The sequence below is a fragment of the Triturus cristatus genome, chromosome 2_1 (genome assembly GCF_964204655.1).
Source record: "Triturus cristatus chromosome 2_1, aTriCri1.1, whole genome shotgun sequence".
Lineage (NCBI taxonomy): Eukaryota > Metazoa > Chordata > Amphibia > Caudata > Salamandridae > Triturus > Triturus cristatus.
Genome location: NC_140581.1, coordinates 1,156,527,059 through 1,156,547,612, shown reverse-complemented (window position 1 = coordinate 1,156,547,612; position 20,554 = coordinate 1,156,527,059). Strand labels below are relative to the sequence as shown.

At 49.9% G+C, this 20,554-nt stretch overlaps 1 protein-coding gene across 1 annotated transcript in view; it reads right to left on the bottom strand.

The window, feature by feature from the left end:
- Positions 1-20,554, bottom strand: part of TDRD7 (tudor domain containing 7) — a 991,711-nt gene that overhangs the window by 491,178 nt on the left and 479,979 nt on the right. Inside the window, exon 10 of the mRNA XM_085636595.1 lies at positions 5,073-5,275. Within this exon, the coding sequence (XP_085492721.1) occupies positions 5,073-5,275 (203 nt within the window). The remainder of the gene's footprint in view (positions 1-5,072; positions 5,276-20,554) is intronic.

Below are 20,554 nucleotides of genomic sequence, written 5' to 3'. Positions count from 1 at the left end.
CCTTGGAGCAGACTTTAGCCCGAATGGCAGTACTGTGTATTGATAATGATTGGCGCCGACTTGGAATCGCAGGAACTTCCTGTGTTTCCGTGCAATGGGCACATGGAAGTACGCATCTTGTAGGTCTATGGCACAGAGCCAGTCTCCCTGTTGCAGCTGAGGGTAAATCTGATGCAACGACAGCATGCAAAACTTCTCTCTACGAATCCATTTGTTTGCTTGCCGCAAATCCAGAATGGGCCTGAACTCGTTCTTGTCCTTCTTGCGAACCAGGAAGAAAAGAGAGTACAGACCTCTTCCCCTTTGAGACACAGGTACGTCTTCCACCGCCTTTTTCCGTAACAGGATGTCTGCCTCCGCCTGGCGCTCTCGCAGTTGATACCGCGAGCTTACCGGTGGATTCGCTGGAGGCGGCCTGATGAAACTAAGACTGTATCCATTGCAAACAATATTCAGCAGCCACTTGTCCGGAGTAATTTTTTTCCACTCTGCCGAAAAAAATTGAATGCTTCCCCCCCACTGGAGTGGGTAACGGTTGCAGGGGAAGTAAATGCTCAGGGCCGCGACACGGCCGGGCCCTTGGTAGCAGGAGCGGACTGCTGGCCCCCTCTACCCTTCTGGCGTTTCTGGAAGGGTTTACGGAACTGCTGCTGCTGGTTTTGCTGCTGTCCCGAGGCCTGCCCACGCCCTCTGCCCGCAGACCCGAACCGTCTCTGGAAGGGGCGTTTCTTCTTTTCTGGCTTCTCCAACCCGACAGCCGTCAGGGTCTGCGCCTTCATGCGGGCCATCTCGTCGTCCGCATGCTGGCCGAACAGGGTTTCCCCCGAGAAAGGCAGATTGGCCACTCTCTGCGGAGCCTCCGGCTTGAGCGAGGTAAGGCGAAGCCACACATGCCGTCGTTGGTGGACGCCATGACAGTACCCATGCGCCGCCAGCAGGGACACATCCGCTGCCGCACTGATCACCTGGTTTGAGACCAGCATCCCCTCGCGCAAAGTCTCCAAGAAGTCTTCCCTCTTGTCGCGAGGCAGCAGCTCCGCATACTGCTGGAGAGTCTCCCACAGGGCACGGTCGTAAAGCCCCAACAGAGCCCCGGCACTTGCCGCCTTCATGGTGGTGGCAGCCGTACCACAGACCTTACTGCCTGCCGAATCCAGCCAGCGGCTTTCCTTGTCGGGCGGAACGGTCGATGAAGGGGTGGTAGCATGCTGCTTCCTCGCCGCCATCACAATGACTGAATCCGGCTTAGGGTCCGTCCTCAAAAAGGTCGGGTCCGAGTCCGGGGCCCGATACTTCTTCATAAGCCGGGAGGGGGCAGACTTCGTCACGGCCGGAGTGAGGAACAACTCCATAGCGGGCTCCACCAGTCCCGGCACGAGAGGCAGCAGGGGGCGAGACAGGTGCTTCTTGTGCAGCGTCTCGAATATCACGGACGTCGTAGGTGTCGGTACCGTCACCGTGATTTCCAACTTGGCTGCACCTCTCAGCAGTACCTCCTGGAAGGAGACCAGATCGTCAACCGGCGACACCCTCGTCCCGGGTGAGTCCGACAGCATCGGTGAGAAGTCCCTGGCCGATGATCGAGTGCTCGATCTGGATCTGCGCCTCCTGTGGCACCGTCTCGATGTTGACGACGAACGCCCACGGCTCCGCGATCTCCCTCTCCGTCCGGATCTTCTTGGCTTCGGTCTGTCCGCCGGCCTCGCCGACGGTGGCTTACCCTGGCGCCGCGGCTTAGGCGTGCCTTTCGGCGGCGTCGGATACCTGGGCAACGAGACCGATCGTGTCGGAACCGGTGATGGGCCCGAAGGCCTGCGAGGCGGAATAGCAGGAGGAGGAGGAGGAGGAGTTGGCGGTGGTGGTGGCGTTAGTGGCGGTGGCGGAGGAGGAGGCGGCGTATATACCACTTAGTACCCCGAGCCCGGGGACTCCGTCGAGGGACTCCTGGTGTCCGGGCGCCCCCTGCACCTCGTCGACGTCAATCGCCTCCTCGACGTCAATCGCCTCCTCGACGTCAATCGCCTCCTAGACGTCGACGGCGAGTGACGCCTCGACAGCGAACGCCCCGACAACGAACGCCTCCTCTTCGCCGACTGCGAACGGCGACCTCCACTCGACGGTGAGCGCCGACGCCGGGCCTGATCTCTACGTCGATGCCTCGACGGCGACGTTGACTGCGTCGACGCAGACTATGCCGAAGTCGTTGACGGCGGCCTGATCAGTTCCCTCGACATCGAACGTCGACATCGCTTCTCCCCAGAGCCCTGGGGGGACGGTGAACACACCGTGGTCATACCTCTCGACGCCTTAGTCGACGTCATCGACGCCGGTGGAGAGTGGGGGCGTTTGCCGGTCTTCCTGCCCCTGGGGAGCCCCCCAGAGGCCTCAGCATGGGCAGAATCAGCCCCTCCTGACCCACCTTGTGCCTTCAGCCTTCTGTCCTCCAGGACTTGGAGCCTGATCTTCATTCTTTCCCTCAGGGTCCTGGCTGAGAACGAGTGGCAGATATCACACTCTTCAGGCACATGGGACTGGGGAAGGCAGCCTATACACACCTTGTGTGGATCTGACTTAGCCTTCTTCCTGTCGCACTCTGGGCACTTGTCGAACAAGCCAGGCATGTTGACAGCACCAGAAACACTAAACACTTGAAACAATTGACAAAAAATCACCAATAAACCCTTGAAAAGGGAGAGCTCAATGCTCCAGGGTCCTGGTAGCAGGAGCCGGAAAAAAGAACTGAAAGTAAAAGGGAGCTGCTGTGCATTCTGGGATACTGGAAAAATTCTGGAAAGTTTTCTTAAAGGCACAGTATCCTGTTCTGAGCCACATAATGGCAGCCTATGGGGCTTGTCTGTCCATTCCTTCCTCTCTATCATTCCAGAGGCTTTTGCTGGAAGAGGCAGGTTTTTCTCTATGGAAAAAGCTGGACAGGCAGTGCTGTTGGTGGTTGCTGGTGGAATTCTTTCTAGTTGAAGTACTGGACAGTGTAGCCTGTGGATATAAGCTGCATTATCTGTCTTTGAAATTCTCTCTTAAGTGTAGATGCAGGTCTGCATGGCTTGACAACTTAAGAGATTATTGTTATTGCTCCGGGGTCCGCGCACATGGGCGGGACTATTCACTAGATTATGACTATACACAGAGATCCCCTACTACAGAAGTAAGATTTCCCTCCCACCAGAGCCCTGTGGAGGACCTCCAATAGATGGTCCGCCGGAAAGTGAGCTACCGGGTCACCCATGCGCTGGATGCCCACAGCCGTGGACACCGTGTGAGCGAAGGCCGCACCCGCCTCCGTAGGACCCCATGGTGGAGAAAGCAGCTCCTCCGTGGGTGACGGCTGCAAACTAAGGCGGCCTTCCCAGAGGCCAAGAGGGACGGGCAAGGGCCAGACCTGGAAGTCAGAAGGAGCCGAAGAATGAGGGACCTGCCACTCTTCCGACGAACACCTCTGCCTCAGGAAGGGCGGGGAGCGACCCTTCGATGCCGGTGAAAGAGAGACCAGACAGCGACCAGACTCCGGGGAGGACGACACCAATATACAGCCTGCCTCCGGAGAAGGAGCGTCCGAAGACTAATCTGCAGTACGACCCCTGCGCGGAGCCGTAGAGTCCGCTGCTTGAGGCAGGACGTCGGCACCATCCGGTGTCACTGGACAAGGTACCTCCAAGTCACCCCGCACCGGAGCGGAGACCAGAGTAGAGCTAGAGCTGCACCGGCCCCGGGGCGGCGCCGGAATGACGCAGAACCGACCCCCGCCGAGGCAGCCACCTGCGTGGGGGAACGAGACGGCCCTGGGGAGTGGCACGACGAGGCAGCTGCCTGTGGGGAGGGATGAGGGATCCTCCCTCGGCCTCGACCCGGAGCGGGACGAGGAGGGTCCACGACCCCTCTGGCTCCGAACGGTCTAGCTGCCGGCGCCGTAGGGGCGTCACCTTGGCCTTAGACAGGAACACCTTGTCAAAGGACCGAGAGGGGCTCGGGGATGCGACCCGAGCCCCAGCGACCTCCCGCGACACCACAGGGACCCCCGCGGGAGTTTGCGGTGAGGCAGAGACGCTGTGCCCTGAAGGAGGTGCCCCAGAGGAGTCGCACCCCAACAGTACCACATCCTCCAAGCCTGGATCCGAACCAGTCGGCGCCAGGGCCGGAGCCACCGGCAGCGCCGCGGAGGGCCCTGCACAGGGTGAGGGATCCGCCGATGCCCCAGGAGGAGGAGACACCAGCGAGGCCTGCAAAGCCGCCGCGTATGTCTCCATTTAGACTCTCGACGCCCCAACACTGGGAAACGGTGGATAGGACGACACACAGGGCCGCATCACCCGCAGAGAGTCCACGCCCCCGACAGGCCGAAAACCATCCCCCGGGGACAAACTGCGACACTTACCCACCGGGGAGCGACATCGGAGAAGGGCAAGTACTACGACCACGGCCGTATCTGAAGCCGTCCGCCGAAGCAGACCAATGGGAGGACGTCGACCTGCAGAGACGTGCCGAGAGAAGTTTCATCCGGCGCTCCCGCCACGGCTTCAACTGTTGGCACGCCGCACAATCTGTGGTGCCGTGATCCTCCTCCAAACACCACATACAAATGAGGTGAGGGTCCGTCGCCAACAGAAGACGCCCACAAAACGTGCAAGTTTTGAAGCCGAAGGTATTCGCATGCTGTTCCACCAAACAGAAATTGAAGAAAAAGGGGCCCTAAACAGGCCCGTAGCAAGGATTGGATCCGCGTTGCACGCGGAAAAGGGAAAAAATGACGTAGGCGTGCTGGGGTCGGTCTTATGTGACCTCGCTGACGTCACGTACGCGTACGACGCCTGGGCGGAGTCGTGTGATGTCGCCCCGTCCCCCGGCGCGCAGGGATGCTGTGGCAAAAAGGTTTCCGGATCCAGTCTCACGCCTGGGGATAATTCTACGTGAAGGAATCTGCGGCTAGTAGTCTCTATCAGATCCAGACATTAGTGTAATGCCTTTTTGGTGCTTGTTGGTTAAATAGGTTACAGTGAAAGCTGAAGCAATGTTAGTAGATAAAATGGTCAAGTGTTAATACAGTATATCCGTAGTACCTTTACTTGTAGATCAAGCGATCTGTCATATAAATCCTTAATACATGTGGCATTTATATTGATATCGTCATCGCCTGATGTGTCATACAAGACCATGGTGGGAATGTCACTCCTTGCCAAAATTTCAGCTGCTAGTATCTTTCCACATGCTTTAACTTCAACTGATTTCAAAAGTACAGGATCCGAAGAAAAGGCTTCCAAACCTGAAAAAATACAAGAGCATATTACATACGTGTTTGAACTCACCTACATTGTCACTAAGTCCCTTTCACCACTTAGACACAATGTTATTAAGATTGCAGTGGAGGTTTATTTCTTTTATTTGGCAGATGGACATTTTGTTTCCATTATTGTCTTAAAAATCGTGTATGCTAAGCCTAATACATACATTTAAATATACAGTAACTAAATTGTGATAGATTGGATTGTTGGCTGAATGAAGTGTTAACCCTGCTCAAAAGCACCAGCCAAATCTCTTTCAGGGTGAATTCACAAAAGTCACTAAGTTAACGTGGGTGTAACCAGTGGCGGCTCCTCCGCAATGGCAGAAGAGCGTCGCCCCACTGCCTGGCTCAGACTAGCAAATGTAAAGTAAAACCATGTTCTTGCATCGTTTTATTGTGCATTTTGCCAGCTGTGACCCAGCAGTGTTGGTAGGGGCGGGGCCTAGGCATGGGAGGGGGGAGGAGGAGTGCTACGTGCACTCCACTTCCTAAGTGCACATATGTGTTTTGGCCAGTCGTCTCAGACCGACCAAAACACAAATGTGCACTTAGGTTTTCTCCAGCCGAGCTGCATTCAGCAGCCAGGCTGGAGAAACCCCACAGACTCCCTGGTCTGAGCAGGGCATCTTTCCTGCCTGCTCAGACCAATCCCAGTGCTGCAACAGTGCAGGGATTGGACAGGGAGTCTGTCCCAAGGGCTACTGGGACAAGCAGGCAGAAAGAGGCGAGGAGACTCAACGCTGGAGGGAGCTGACAGCAAAAGGTGAGTTTTTTTTTTATTTTTTAAATAATGTATTCCGCCCACGCACACGACCCTCCACCCCCACCTCTCTATTTATGGCGGCCGCCGATGGGCGTAACCCTTTCATAGAAATACATTATTTGACACCAAAATGACAAAAATACAATCAGTAAAACGGGAGTTATGAATTTTTAAAATGTAAGGTAAAAACTAGTGCCTAAAAGATCAAAGCATCAACCGTGGGCATTTAGTTGCGAGAGACCGGGTCAAAGTCCCAAAAATATGAGTGACCACAATAAAACGTGAGTCGGATATAAAAACTGGATTAGGCCCGGTCAATGCTTACTTGCAGACTTAGAAGAAATGTGCTGAAATCGTCACGGAGAAGGTAAAAGTTCACAAGGGAAAGGCTACAGGCGATATCAGAGGAGGAGTCGTTGTTGGGGAACCAATGGACAAAGTTGGGTGTAGATTTCTAGGTTTAGACTTCGTCTCTTTATTGGAAGTCTAATATCTCGAGCAGGATGAAGCTGGAGGCTGTAGCCGATGAGATTTCCACAAGAGAAGATATCCCTTTGCAAAGGACCGATGAACAGGATTTGCTGCTGCGGAAAAGAACGTAGTGGGAACTGCCGAGAAGTCAGACCAACTGCCGATGAACCTTGAATGGAGAGACGAAAAGGTTGGTCCCGGTCTCCTTTCGGTTCTCAGAGCAGTTTACTGCCAACAATTTTTCAAAGTACCCATTTTTGGAGTTTGGCCATCTGGGCAAATTAAACACCACCACCAAGAGTGCAGGACTGGAGGAGCATCATTTGGGGGGCTAGGACACACTCAGGCTGGGTCCAGGTGTGGGTTGAAGATGGTTTAGGCTTTTTCTGTCCCTGAGGCTCTGATCAGGAAGCCCGTCAACCAGCCTTTGGAATAACTCTGGTAGTCCTGGGTTCAAGTATTAGACCAGGATTCAAACAGCAGGGCAGACCTCAGTTTACAGCAGCATTTAGGAAGCAGAGCAGACTTTCCAGGTAAGCAAAGCAGTCTTATGTAGTACACAGCAAGCAACAGCTGTAGGCAGTCCTCAGAGTCCTTCTGCAGATCCAGAAAGTTAACTGAAGAGTGGGTCTGAGGGCCCTATTTATATATCTGGTGCCTTTGATGAAGTAGAAGCTTCTAGAGAATTCCCTTTGAAGTGCTTAAAGTTTCCTGCCTCGTCTTCCCAAGCTCCAAGCTGGCTACATGAGCAATGCAGTGGTGATAAATCTTTAGTGTGTAGGCAGTGCAGTCCAACTACGTCCAGTCATTTGATCTAGTTGCAGGCACTAAATAGCTAGAGCAGGAACATTTCAACTTTCTAAAAGTGGGGTTTTCAAAATTGCAAGTAAAAATCCATCTTTTACAATAAAAGTTTATTTAATTTTTTAGGCGCCAAATATGAAATCTTTACCGCTTCCAAAGCAAAACTTACTACTTATTAATGTAATAAGGCAACCAAATGCTATCCTATAGGAGAGGTGGGAAATAGTTGGAACACCGCGGTCTAAACCACGAGTGTTCCGACTCTGCAAGCTTAAACCACGCTTGCCTTAACCACGCATATTCCTTAACCACGCATGTGCGTAGCGAAGGCAATTCGTGGTCTAGCTGCAGGCTGCATTGGACAGAAGCAGGAAGCAGGGAGAGATCTACAGTGAGGTTAAGTGGGGCAGGGTGGGTTGTGGTTACTTTTTGGGCTGGAGGTAGGTCCAGGTTGTTTTGTGGGTTGGGGATGGGGTCGGGGTGGTTTTGTGGGTGGGTCGGGGTTGCTTTGTGAGTACTAGGGTCTGAGTTGCTTTGTGGGCAGGGTCGGGGTTGCTTTGTGGGCTGGGTCTGGGGTAGTTTTGTGTGCTGGGGTGGGTCAGGGAGGTTCTCTGGAATGGGGGGTTTGGGGCTAGTCTTCAGGCTTGGGTGGGCTGGGAGGGTTGGGTTGTTTTGTGGGCTGGGGGGTCGGGTTGTTGAATTGTGGGCTGAGGTGGGTCGGGTTGTTTTGTGGGCTGGAGTGGGTTGTTTTGTGGGCTGGGTCGGGTTGCTTTGTGGGCTGGGTCGGGTTGCTTTGTGGGCTGGAAGGTTGGTCGGGGTTGCTTTGTGGTCAGGGGGGGTGGGCCGGTGTTGCTTTGTGGGTTGGGGGTGGGTCGGATTGTTTTGAGGGCTGGGGGGCAGGTCTGGTGTAGTTTTCCGGGCTGGGGGTTGGATCTGGGGTAGTTTTCTGGGCTGGGGGGTTTAAGGCTTGTCTTTAGGCCTGGGGGGTTTGAGGTAGTTTTCAGGGTTGAGGGGGTGGAAAGGTAGCGGTTAGTTTTCAGAGCTGGGGCTACTTTTCAGGGCTGAGGGGTGGGGTAGTTTTCAGAGTTGCAGGGGGTCAGGGATAGTTATCAGGGCTGGGGGGGGGGTCGGAGTAGTTTTTAGGGCTGGGGGAGTTTTTTTTTTAATTAGGGGTTAGGGTATAAGGCCTCAGAGAAGGGGGAGGGGAATGGGTAGTCAGGGTAGTTTTTAGGGCTTAGGGGAGGGTGGGGCAGTTTTTAGGGCTGGGTCAGGTTAAGGGACAGGGCTTTAGGCATCAGAGCAGGGGAATGGCACAGCGTGGGGGTTGAGAGGGGGTAGGAGTATTTACACCTCAGGGCAGGAGGGGGGAGTTTGTACGATTTATGACTTTACTATGAAAATTCGTGGTAAAGGCATGCGTGATAAAGGACTGCGTGGTCATTATTAGGACCGCGTTGTTTAGTCATGCGGGGATTAGGGAACTCGTGGTTCCATCATACAACCAGGAGAGGTAGGCCTCAAGTTGGTGAAAAACAAAATTTAGGAGTTCTTCACTACCAGGACATGTAAAATTTACAAGCACATATCCAACCTTCCAATTACAAAGAACCCTTCTCTATGGGCTACCTAGGGTATACCTTAGGGGTCAAATATGTAATGAAAGGGGAGTTTAAAGCTTGGCAAGGGGATTATTATGCCAAGTTGAATTGACGGTTTCAAACTGCATTCGGGATGCAACAGCAGACATTGGCATGTTTTAAAGGGCTACTGAAGTGGGTGGCACAATAAGTTCTGCAGGCTCACTAGACGTACCTAAATTACAGGCCCTGGGTATATGGTATACCACTTTACTAGGGACTTATAAGTACATTAAATATGCTAATCGCTGTAAGACAATTTTACCAAGTTTTAGGAAGTGAGCACATGCACTGATTTACAGTTGTAAAGTGAACAGAGTCAGAGGACCAACAAAAACAAATTCAGCAAAAACAGGAGGGGGGGGGGGGGAGGCAAAACGTTTAGGGGCGACGCTGCAAAGAGGCTCAAGTCTACAGAAATATAATAAACAGATACACTTCCTATGCTTGTCAACATGAACTTCACTGCCCTCATGAACCTTCACACCTTCCCAGATAATACCTGTTGCATGGTTGGTCATCACTTACAGGATTCCAACAACATACCGATACAATTATAATTTTAATGACAGTGCAGAACATGTGTAACCTCTCATCGTTAAGCAAGGAGGAGAATCTGGGACATCAAGATGGAATATTGCTATGCAATCTGTGTAGCAGAGCAATTGAATAATAAAGAAACCCCCAAGATAAAAGTACTGCAGAATCACTCAATGGAACACCCAGCATGCATCCTTCCTTACCATTATAATCAGATGGGCTCAAATCTCTATGTCATTTCCTAGAAATGTGGAATGCAGCTTCCTGGTCTGAACCTCTAAGAATTATATCCCCCCTCACTCATTCCTATCTACCTTGAAATCCCTGAAAATAAGCAAGGAGCCATAATGTCAGGACTCAAAGGATCTTGGAAGGTTTACAGGCCTGACAACCTGCAAATACAAAAAATAGGACCTGCCTCATTAGATATCACCATTTTCCCTTTCGATGGAACAAACCACAATAAGTGCCTTGTTTGTACAACTAAGAATGCATCTCCATCATTCTCACTGCTAAATAAGTGCCACCTATCACACAAAAAAGGGAAAAATGGGCAATTGTGTTTTCAATAAGCATTCCCTCGATCCTGAGATGATGCAAGACTGATAGATGTTGTTTAATAAAGGTCTGAAGCACATTATAACTGACAGTCTTTAAAGAAAGTTGGATTATTTGGAGGGGTGGGAGGTCTAACATTTTCTCTCATTACTCTGGCTTCAAGAAAGGCTTTGACAAACCATAATCCCTTCCGTTATGTCGCTCATCAACCTTGCCACTGATTAATATGTGGTTGAATGGTAATACACCTTGAAATCTGTCAAGGCCACCCGACTCTCAATTCTGTAATGACAGTTTTTGACGATTCGTAGGTGGGTGCTTACTACTTTTATAACCTATGAATAAAACCTCAACCTTTTTAAAGAAGGACATTGGAATAAAAGATGTCACCCTTAAAAAACATAAGAGAAGTAGCAGTAAAACTTCAATTTTAACTAATGCTACACTGCCAACGATAGTGAGGTGAGCACCTACTATTTCTTCGTAAGACAAATAACACTTCCTAGAAGAGGAGGATAATTCAACTGAAACATAAGATGAAGACCTATTGAGAACATGACCGCTAAATAACATTTTTTAGTATTACTATGAAAATTTATAGAAGGAGTTAAGATAGTCTAGGTGGTGTTGAACAACATTACCTCAAAATTGTTTTGATTAATCTTTTATTCCTGCAAAACAGATAACTGCGCCCCTGCCTTGTACCTCTCCTTATTAATATGTCCCCCTGATGTTTGGCCATTAACTATAATTCTGCTGCTGCCTGGAAGAAAGAATCATCTCCTTCAACTGGGAAGGAAACACAAGCTCTTCAGAACTAAAAAAATAAAACCCTGCTTGAAATGTTTTTGTGGAATTGCTCTAGCTAACTAAATGGGTATTAATAACTAAAAGCAGCAAGGTTAAACCTGTTTTCATCTCCTCTTACTAGTTTGTGAGTTATTGTCAACAACTTAATAAAAATTATTCTAGCTAGGGTCTTGTAATCAGAGTTTAAAAGTAATCAGCAGTATCTGCCAAGCTCAATTGGTAATTTACCAGGTTTCATTAAGCGAATAATCAGGGGATCAGTACCATGTACTTTCATGAAGTTAAACGGATAGATTTAGGGGACAGCTATTTGTTCTTCAAAATGTTCCTAAAATTGTGATATGAACATTTACTCTTGATAAATTAAAAGTAATTATCTACCTACTTGCGAAGGTCTCAACATTCTTGAAGGACTTAGCCCGTAGCCAACTTATAAGCGGTCTTCACTGCAATATTTCTAATATTTTAATTAAGCATGCAAATGTGATTGGTCAGTAATACCCTCTGAAATATAGATATTAGTGTAACAAACACTTGCTATCGTTGACAGAACCACAAGTGAGCTAGATGCAGGATCGCCAATGGATTTTATTATAAGTTGGGTTGTCTTCTCCACAGAACAAGCAAGGAATGTTCCTGTGTGTTGCAGATGCCAAGGACAGAAAAGACACAAATGTGTCCCCTCCAGGTGCACATCATCATATTCTCTTCTTCAGGCTTAAATGTATCACCTATATCAAGATTATTGAAGGTTTTTGGTCGCACCGCCAGCGTATAAAGGAATTTAGTTTACGCCCGTCGAGGCCTTTAGTATTTAGGCTCAGACTTTTTATCCTATCCATAGCTAGGCTGAATATAAACTTCTGACAAGTTAATAGACTATAATCAAATAGAATGTGAATGCCTAAATTCATACAGAATTTATATAGATGTGGAAGTAGTGCACACCTAACTTTATTTTTTATTTCAGTATTTCTCCATACTTCCACCCCACACTAAGCCTGCTTCTGCACCTCTAGCTGCCCTATCCAAACTAAGCCCCTGCCCATGCTGGACAGATACCTGTCAAACCCACATAATGCTGTGTTGATGCACCTCTTGTTTCACCAGTCCCCTCCCAAAAGAAGACAACGCCCCATATGCCTGCACCCACCAACTGAAATAAAAAGCAACTATGGAAAAAGCAAAGAAAAGGACACTGTGAATATAAAATTATGTCTCCACATATTCATATTTATTTATTTTGAAGTTTTCTTTAGCGTAGACTCGACACCAAGGTAACTGGGCCCCTTTTCATAGGGGCCATTATAGTTTTTACATTCCAACTTTTCACAGTCAGTTTGAGCATAATAGAAGATGTAAGAACAGTAGAAAACTAACCTTCATTATGAGGGCAACACTGAATGATAACAAGCAGTGCAATAGTCTAGATAATAAACACTTAAAAGTGAAGAACAGTGAAAGCCTGGACCTTCAAATGTGTGCACTGCAAAGGCTCAGCTGACATGTAAAATGGACCAACTATCTACAGATATGTCCAAGAGATCATTGTTGGTGATAACTACAGTACCTGATCAGTTCCAGATGTGGCTCATTAAAACTTTAAGGTGAGAAGTTGTTGAAAAAGTATGCTTTTTAAGACAGTTTTCTAAAACTTCATAATGTGGGGTCGTATAAATTAATGATGGGCTGTTGAAGTGTAATTAGTAATTTCACCACTTGCAAAAAAAAAATATTTTAGCCAGGTACTCTTCAGGAAAAATAAAATTGTCAGCATGAAGCATTTAGTGCATCATGCAGCACAGCCTGTGCATCTGCTCGTTTAAAATGAGGAATTATTTGAGTAACTAATCAATGCTTACCTGTGTTGAAGCACATAAAAATAACATACTTTAAACACAAACTCATCAGCAACTTTAATGGTTTTAAGCTTGGCTCCTTTCAAGAGCACTCTTTAACTTTGCAGTCTGCATAACTGACCAGCACAATTTGAGTTTTAGCACATCTTTTAGGGCAGTGAACTGAACTTTCCGCACCATTGGGCAGAATAAAGTTGCAATCGAATTATTTACATATTCCACTGCACCGTTTTCACGCTCCTTTCTCTCGGAAATCGCAAGAGAATGAAACTAGCAGGCCACTATTGAATCTCTAACTCCTTTTACTCCAACAGTGGGCAGATATTCACTTAAGTTTACTAATCTTGCTTCAATGTTCGACCTGCTAGTCCTCTGTGCCAGTTCACCCAAACTGAGGAAAAGCCCCCCCCCCCCGCTCCAACTCTGCATTTAATTGTTCAATCTTTAGGCTGAGGTGGGTACTTGCGATGTTTTGAACTAATGAACACAAACCAGTTCATGAGTGAGTAGCTCTTTCTCATTTCTTCCTACTGCTTTGTCTTAGTCTGTTTTTCAATTACCCTTTTGGCTTGAGCTGCAGATAGCATTATAGAGCAAGGAGAGGCCTCTCCCATCAAAGTACTGAGATTTGGTTAAGAGTCTGAATCTGCACTCATCCCTGTGTGTGAGACTTACCCTCGCTTACCTGAGAATTTTCAAGAGTCACTGTACTAGGTTAGCGTGGAAAATAGTTTGTGGCACTGAAGTGAGTTCGTCCATGTTTTTGCAGCAGATACCTGTGCGGGACGGGTGGGTGGGTGCAACTACGTGTAACACCACCTTCTCTGTTAGTCTGTTTGCAGTGTGCTCATGAAGGCGTTCAAGTTAGTGAAAATATGGAAATAGTCGATTTAACACTTATTGTTGAATTTGGGGTTAAGTTCAAACAAGCTACAAGGGTTTTTTTGTTACTGACCTTACAGCCTAAAAGACCTACCAGTATTTTTTCAGTTTGCATGCACACCTTCTTTAAATATAAAGTGTTTTAACTTCCTTCCATATTGTGGACCTTCCGCGCCAGGGGGGGGGGGGGGGGGGGGGGGGGAGAAGATGTATTTTGCATTACTGCTGTAAAGTGGATACTCCTGCCCCTTTGATGCTGATTGTATCAGTGTCAAAGGTTTAAGATGTGAGGGTTATTTCGAATTCAGGATACTTTTCATTTGTCAACCTACCCAAATTGTGGCCTCCACAGATTGTATGCCCATACCGAGGCTAGTCCCGACTATACGGACGCTTGCCAAACTGAATTTTTTCCCTCCATTGTTGGAGGATGAACACTGGTTGATAACTTCAACTCCAGAGATTCGAACAAAGTGGCCAGGGACCTTTTACTACCAAGAGCCTGACCCTCAGCTATGTTCTCAGTGGCCAGCATGTTTCAGGAGTCTTTCTGCACCAGCAGTTCAGAAGTGGCTGCAGTTACAGTACACTCCTTCTCAGGTGATTCAGACTGTTATAAATCCCACTGTGGCTGTTGTAGAGGGTTCATAATTGCCTGCATTATCGTAAGGCAATATCCCCTGCTTCTAAACGACCAACATGCTGGTATTTGCTCTACCTCTGGGTTTGGTTCCAAAACGTAGCACACTTCTTTCCATAGCACCAGATCTAATACAATTCCTCAACCTAAGTGGGAGAAGGTTTTCAGATTCTCCCATACACAAACTGATGGAGAACGACCTGTAAGAACAATTTTGTTATGAGAGAGGCAAAGCATGTAGAACCACATTCACACGGTAGCGCTTTCAGCACGGAAACCAGAGGAAAGGGATTCTCTTTCTCCTTCACTCTGTGAACCAAATATTATGCAACCTTTTATTGACAGTAGTACCACAATAACAGCATTTCCTTCCCACCCTTCCACACACTTCCAAGTATGGCCGTTTGAAATACTATCCTAGCCAGTCCCTGGCTTCCTAGGGTAGCGCTAGTGAAGCTGCATTTGGGCACACCGTGCCAGGTCAGGTAAGGCTAGAAGAGGGTGACGCACAATAGTGGCAGGCTTTCTCAGTAGTTAAACTGTCCACTAGAGTCAGTGATGTGTATCAAAATTGCTCGAGAGTATCCCAATGAACCTTCCAGCTATGGGACATGAGAGCAGAGAAAGATTCAATGCTGATCTGCACGACTCAGTATTGATGTAGCCAATTTAGGACTGCTCCTACGAGGAAAACGTTTCATCACGCAGTTTCATCGAGTCTGGTTTAATCAATATATAAACCAAGTGCCCTTTTTTGGGTGGAGGCAGAGCAGCTTTTCTTCTTCATTGTAGGGGTGAGCGGTGCATATAAAGCTGGCAAGGTGGATTGCCCTATGTGGAAGGGACTACCTTTGTCTGGAGGACTAATTTTCCCTGAAAGAAAGATGTAAATGGTGGTACCATGGACAAAGCCTGAAGCTCACTCACTTGCCTGGCCGATGTTATGGCAATGAGGAATGCTGTATTCATAGTTAGAAGGTGAAGAGGACAAAAGTGCATAGGTTCGAAAGGACTGCACATCAGGTAAGTGATTACGAAATTAAGGTCCTACTGCGCCAAAACAGTGTTGGCACAACATGTGGACCAGTCCTTTCAGAAAACGCATCACCCCTGGTGACTTGAAAAGGAATGACTGATCAGATAAACGAAGCAAGGCCAAAAGGTAGCCTTTAACTGCTACCAGAGCAAGACTTTGCTGAACTAAGGACAAACAAAACGAAATAACATCTGATAACTGTGAATTCAGGATTTAGAAGCTTCGAGAGGAAGACCAAGCAATAAACTTCTCCCAAAATAGAGCAGAGACAAATTTGGTGGATAAACGCCTGGCTGCCCAGATAACACCAATCACTTGGGAGGGCGGTCAAAGGTCTTCAACTGTCGTTGCTCAATTTCCACACATGGAAGCATAGGCTGTGAAGGCTTAGGTGACCTGCTGTTGCAATAGGAGTTCCTGCCGAAGGGGCAACCGGATTGGAGGCCATGTGCTCATAGCCAGAAGTTCTGGGTACCACACACTCCTTGTCAATATCCAGAACCATGTAGATGACCTGGGCACTGTCTTCCTGGATCTTTATCCACATTCTTGGCAGGAGAGGGAGGGGCAAAAATGTCTACACGAGTTCTGACCCTCCCAGTATAAGCAGAAGGTGTCTCTGAGGAAGAACTGCCCAGGTAACTCGAACGAGCAAATGTTTGGACAATGCACGTTTTCTGTGGTGGAAGATAGACCAAGCCAGGGTTCTCCCAGTACGGGAGGACGTCCTGTGTCACTTCAGAGTGTAACTGACATTTACGATCTGCTAGGCAACAGCAGCTGAGCTGGTCTGTCCTGGCATTTAAACATCCTGCCAGTTGCTGGGCAATCGGTTAAATCCCCTGAGAATTCATCTACTTCCAGAGAGGCAAAATCTTGTGGCACAGAACCCACAACGTCACACCGTCTTCTTTGTTGCAATACAACATAGCAGTTGTGCGGTCTATGAGATTCTGCACCTGTTCCTCCTTAATGGTTGGGAGGAAAGCCTTCAGTGCCAAGTGAATTGCTTGCAACTCCAACAAGTTGAAGTGGAGGAGAGTTTCTGCCGGACATCCCCAGCTACCAGATGACCTCCCCAGCCCAATGACGACGCATCTGTTACAACTGCTCCAAGATGGGTAGAGAGAGGGGTCTCAGCTGGTCAAACTGTGGTCAAGTAGCCACCACTACAGGACCTTTCGCAGACTGCTTTTTCACATGGATGGACTCTGACAGGCCCCCTTGGTGCGGAGCTCACTGAGACTTCAGATCCCACTGCAGAACCTGCATGTGCCACCTGGCATGATCCACAAGCAGGATGCAGGAGGCCTAGAAGCCTCAGGGCCACTCTCACTGAGACTCAGGTCAAGGGTTGAAACATTGGGATCATACCCCGAAGGTCCAGGACTCGTTAAGGCGAGGGACGGCTCAGAAAAGAAACATGTCAAGGATGGTTTCAAGCAACATGTCAAGGATGGTTTCAATGAAGGGGAGAAGTGTACAGGACCAACTTTTTTTGCCAATTACGGAACCAGGATATGAGCATGCAAAAGGAACAAAGGTTAAGTGGGTCCGCGCACCAGCACCTGCTGTAACAGGGGGACTTCAGCCCCCAAACTGCCCTGTTCTCGCCAGGGGGCGTTTCTCCACACGCCCAAAGGCGCATAAAGCTACTCGCGGCTCCAGCTTCGCGGGACGCGCGCGGACTAAGCCCGGGCCAAGGGCAGGCCCGTCCTTGCCCGTCACTGACCGGAGGTGGCTGGGCTGGGCTACATCTCTAACATTTGTCTTTGGATACCATTACCTCAGATCCTACAAGACTTCCACTGTGAGTAATGATCAGCTCATAGAACAAATTACTTACCTTCTGTAACGATATATCTGTAAGAAACATCAGTTAGTTAGATTCCAGGTGTCAGGCTGGATCCGGAAAGATTTTATCAGTAGTAATACCCTTGCGCATCGCTAGGCGTCATCTGCGTCTCTGCATCCGTCGTCGGCATCGTGATCGCCGGGATGCCGTCGTCGGAATACTTAGACGCCGGCCACGCGCGCGGGCGTCAGTTCTTGTACATAGCTTTCCGCGCCAGGAATGCAGAGCCATGCAAGAAACCGACACTGGTGCCATGAATCTATGGCCCTGAAAGGGATGACCTTAACCCTAGATATCAGTTCGCAGAACGGGGAAGATGGGTGGGGCGGTAAGGAATCTAACTAACTAATGTTTCTTACAGATATATAGTTACCAAAGGTAAGTATCTTGTTCATCTGAAAGAAACACGTTAGTTTGATTCCTTACCTTAGAATAGATACCCCAGCTATACCAACCCCGGTCGTGGGTCTGCGAACCAAGATCACACCAGGAAGTCCTGGAGAACAGAACAGCCAAAGAAGCAGTCTCTCCGGACTTGGCTGTCCAGGCAGTAATGCTTGGCAAACGTGTGCAGTGAGGCCCACGTTGCTGCCTGACAAATGTCCTGCAGAGGGACTCCCCGTCCCAGGGCAGTAGTAGCCGCTGTGGCCCGAGTGGAATGGGCCCTCAGCCCCACAAGAGGCTCCTTCTTAGCCAAGGAATAGCAGGCCTTAATGCACAAAATGACCCACCGAGAGATTGTTCGCTTCTGCACTGCCCGCCGCTTCTTAGCGCCCACGTAGCCAACGAAGAGTTGGTCGTCCACCCGGAACTGTTTCGTGCGGTCCAGATAGAAGGAGCGCGCACGTTTTGGGTCCAGACGGAGGCGGAAAGAAGGCGGGCAATATAACAGACTGGCCGATGTGAAAGGCAGTAACCACCCTAGGGAGAAAGGAAGGACGAGTCCTTAGAACAACCTTGTCCGGATGGACAGAGAGAAAAGGAGGTTTAGAAGAAAGAGCCTGGAGCTCACTCACTCTTCTGGCAGAGGTGATGGCAACCAGGAAAGCAGTCTTAAGAGTCAGAAGACTTAGAGGGCAAGTATGAAGTGGCTCAAAAGGAGCGCACATCAGATAGGTTAACACCAGGTTCAAGTCCCACTGAGGCATTATGAAAGCGAAAGGAGGAAACATGTGAGTAATGCCTTTAAAGAATCTAGCAACAACAGTGGACTTGAAAAGAGAAGGCTGATCAGGAAGCCGTAAAAAGGCAGAAACAGCAGAAAGATACCACTTGATGGTGCCCAGAGCAGAGCCCTGCTGGGCCAGGGAAAGAAGAAAGAGGAGAACTTCAGAAAGAGGGGCGGAAAGGGGATCCACAGCCTTTGCTGTGCACCATGCCACAAATTTGTTCCACCTGCAGGCGTATACCGTTTTAGTGGAGGGACGCCTGGTTGCCAGAATGACATCACAGACTTCAGGAGGCAAGTCAAATGGCATCAACTGTCGCCGCTCAATCTCCACGCATGGAGGTGGAGGCTGGACAGGTTCGGGTGGAGGACCGTCCCCTGCTGCTGCGACAGAAGGTCCTCCTGAAGAGGCAGTCGAATCGGGGGATCGATTGACAGACTGAGTAGCTCGGGATACCAATATGTTCGTGCCCAATCCGGAGCCACAAGGATGACTGGGGCCCAGTCGCGCCTGATCTTCTTCAGCACTCTGGGCAGAAGTGGTATAGGCGGAAAGGCATACAACAGATCGCAACTCCACTCGTGACGAAAGGGGTCTCCGAGCACGTGCCGCCTTGAATATTCCAACGGGCAGAACTGATGACATTGCGCGTTCTCTTCGGTGGCGAATAGATCTAACCAAGGCTCTCCCCCCTGCCGACAGAGTCCTTGCGCCACGTCCGAGTTCAGACGCCATTCGTGATCCATCATGCACCGGCGGCTGAGTTAGTCAGCCCTAGCGTTCAGAGAGCCCGCCAGGTGTTGAACCACCAGGGTGATGCCCTGATGTTCCAGCCATGTCCAGAGGCACAGAGCCTACTGACAAAGGGTCCACGACCCCACCCCGCCCTGTTTGTTGCAATATCACACGGCGGTGGTGTTGTCTGTGAACACCTGCACTACACTTCCCCGAACAGAGGGAAGGAATGCCTTCAGTGCAAACCGAATCACCCGCAACTTAATTAGGTTGATATGGAGTCGAGACTCCACCGGAGACCTGAGGCCTCTGATCTCCGCCTCTCCCATGTGGCCCCCCCATCCCAGGAGGGACGCATCCGTCACCACCACATGCTCCGGTTGGGGTAGGGAGAGGGATCTGCCACTGACCCAATCGCAGTGCGTGAGCCACCACTGCAACTGTCTTGCAGTGCCCTCCGAGATCAGGACGTTGTCGGACAGGTTGCCCCGATGTTGAGCCCACTGGAACTTCAGGTCCCACTGCAGAGCCCGCATCCACACCTGGCGTGATGCACCAGCAGGATGCAGGAGGCCATTAGACCAAGCAGTCGCAGCACCAACCTGACCGAAACTCGGGATAAAGGCTGAAAGATCGGAATCAGAGCCTGAATATCCCGAACCCGCTGTTCTGGAGGATAGACCCAAAACAGCGCCGAGTCCAGAACCGCTCCAATGAAAAGAAGCCTCTGGGAGGGACTCGGATGCGACTTCGGCACGTTGATGGAGAACCCCAGCAAATGCAGGAGGTCGGCCGTAGTCTGGAGGTGGGAGACGACTGCCTGGGGCGAGCCCGCCTTCAACAACCAGTCGTCGAGATAGGGAAGACTGGAACCCCTAATCTGCACAGATGAGCTGCGACCACCGCCATCACTTTCGTGAACACCCGAGGGGCACTGGTGAGGCCAAAGGGGAGCACGGTAAACTGAAAGTGCTCATGACCTACCGTGAACCGCAGGTAACGCCGGTGGGCTGGCAGGACGGGGATGTGGAAATACGCATCCTGCAAGTCCAACGCTACCATCCAGTCACCAGGGTCTAAGGCAGCAGGAACCTGAGCTAAGGTGAGCATCTTGAACTTCTCCTTCCAGAGGAAGGCGTGGACGCTCCTGAGGTGTAAGATGGGGCGTAGGCCCCCTTTGCCCTTCTTGGGAACCAGAAAGTAGTGGGAGTAACAACCCCGACCTACTTCTGGGCCAGGATGCGCTCGATGGCCCCCTTGGCCAAGAGGGCCGTAACTTCCTCCTGCAGAAGTTGCAAGTGATCCCCCGACCTGCGGTGGTACTGCGGTGGCATGGCTGGAGGGGTCGCCTCGAAGCGGAGCGAGTAGCCCCTTGGGACGATTTGCAGCACCCACCTGTCCGACGTGATGGTACGCCAGTGGAGCAGGTGATGGCGAACTCTGCCTCCCACTGGCGTGGAATGGGCCTGAAAGGTCGGACTAGGAAGGCTTTGAGGCAG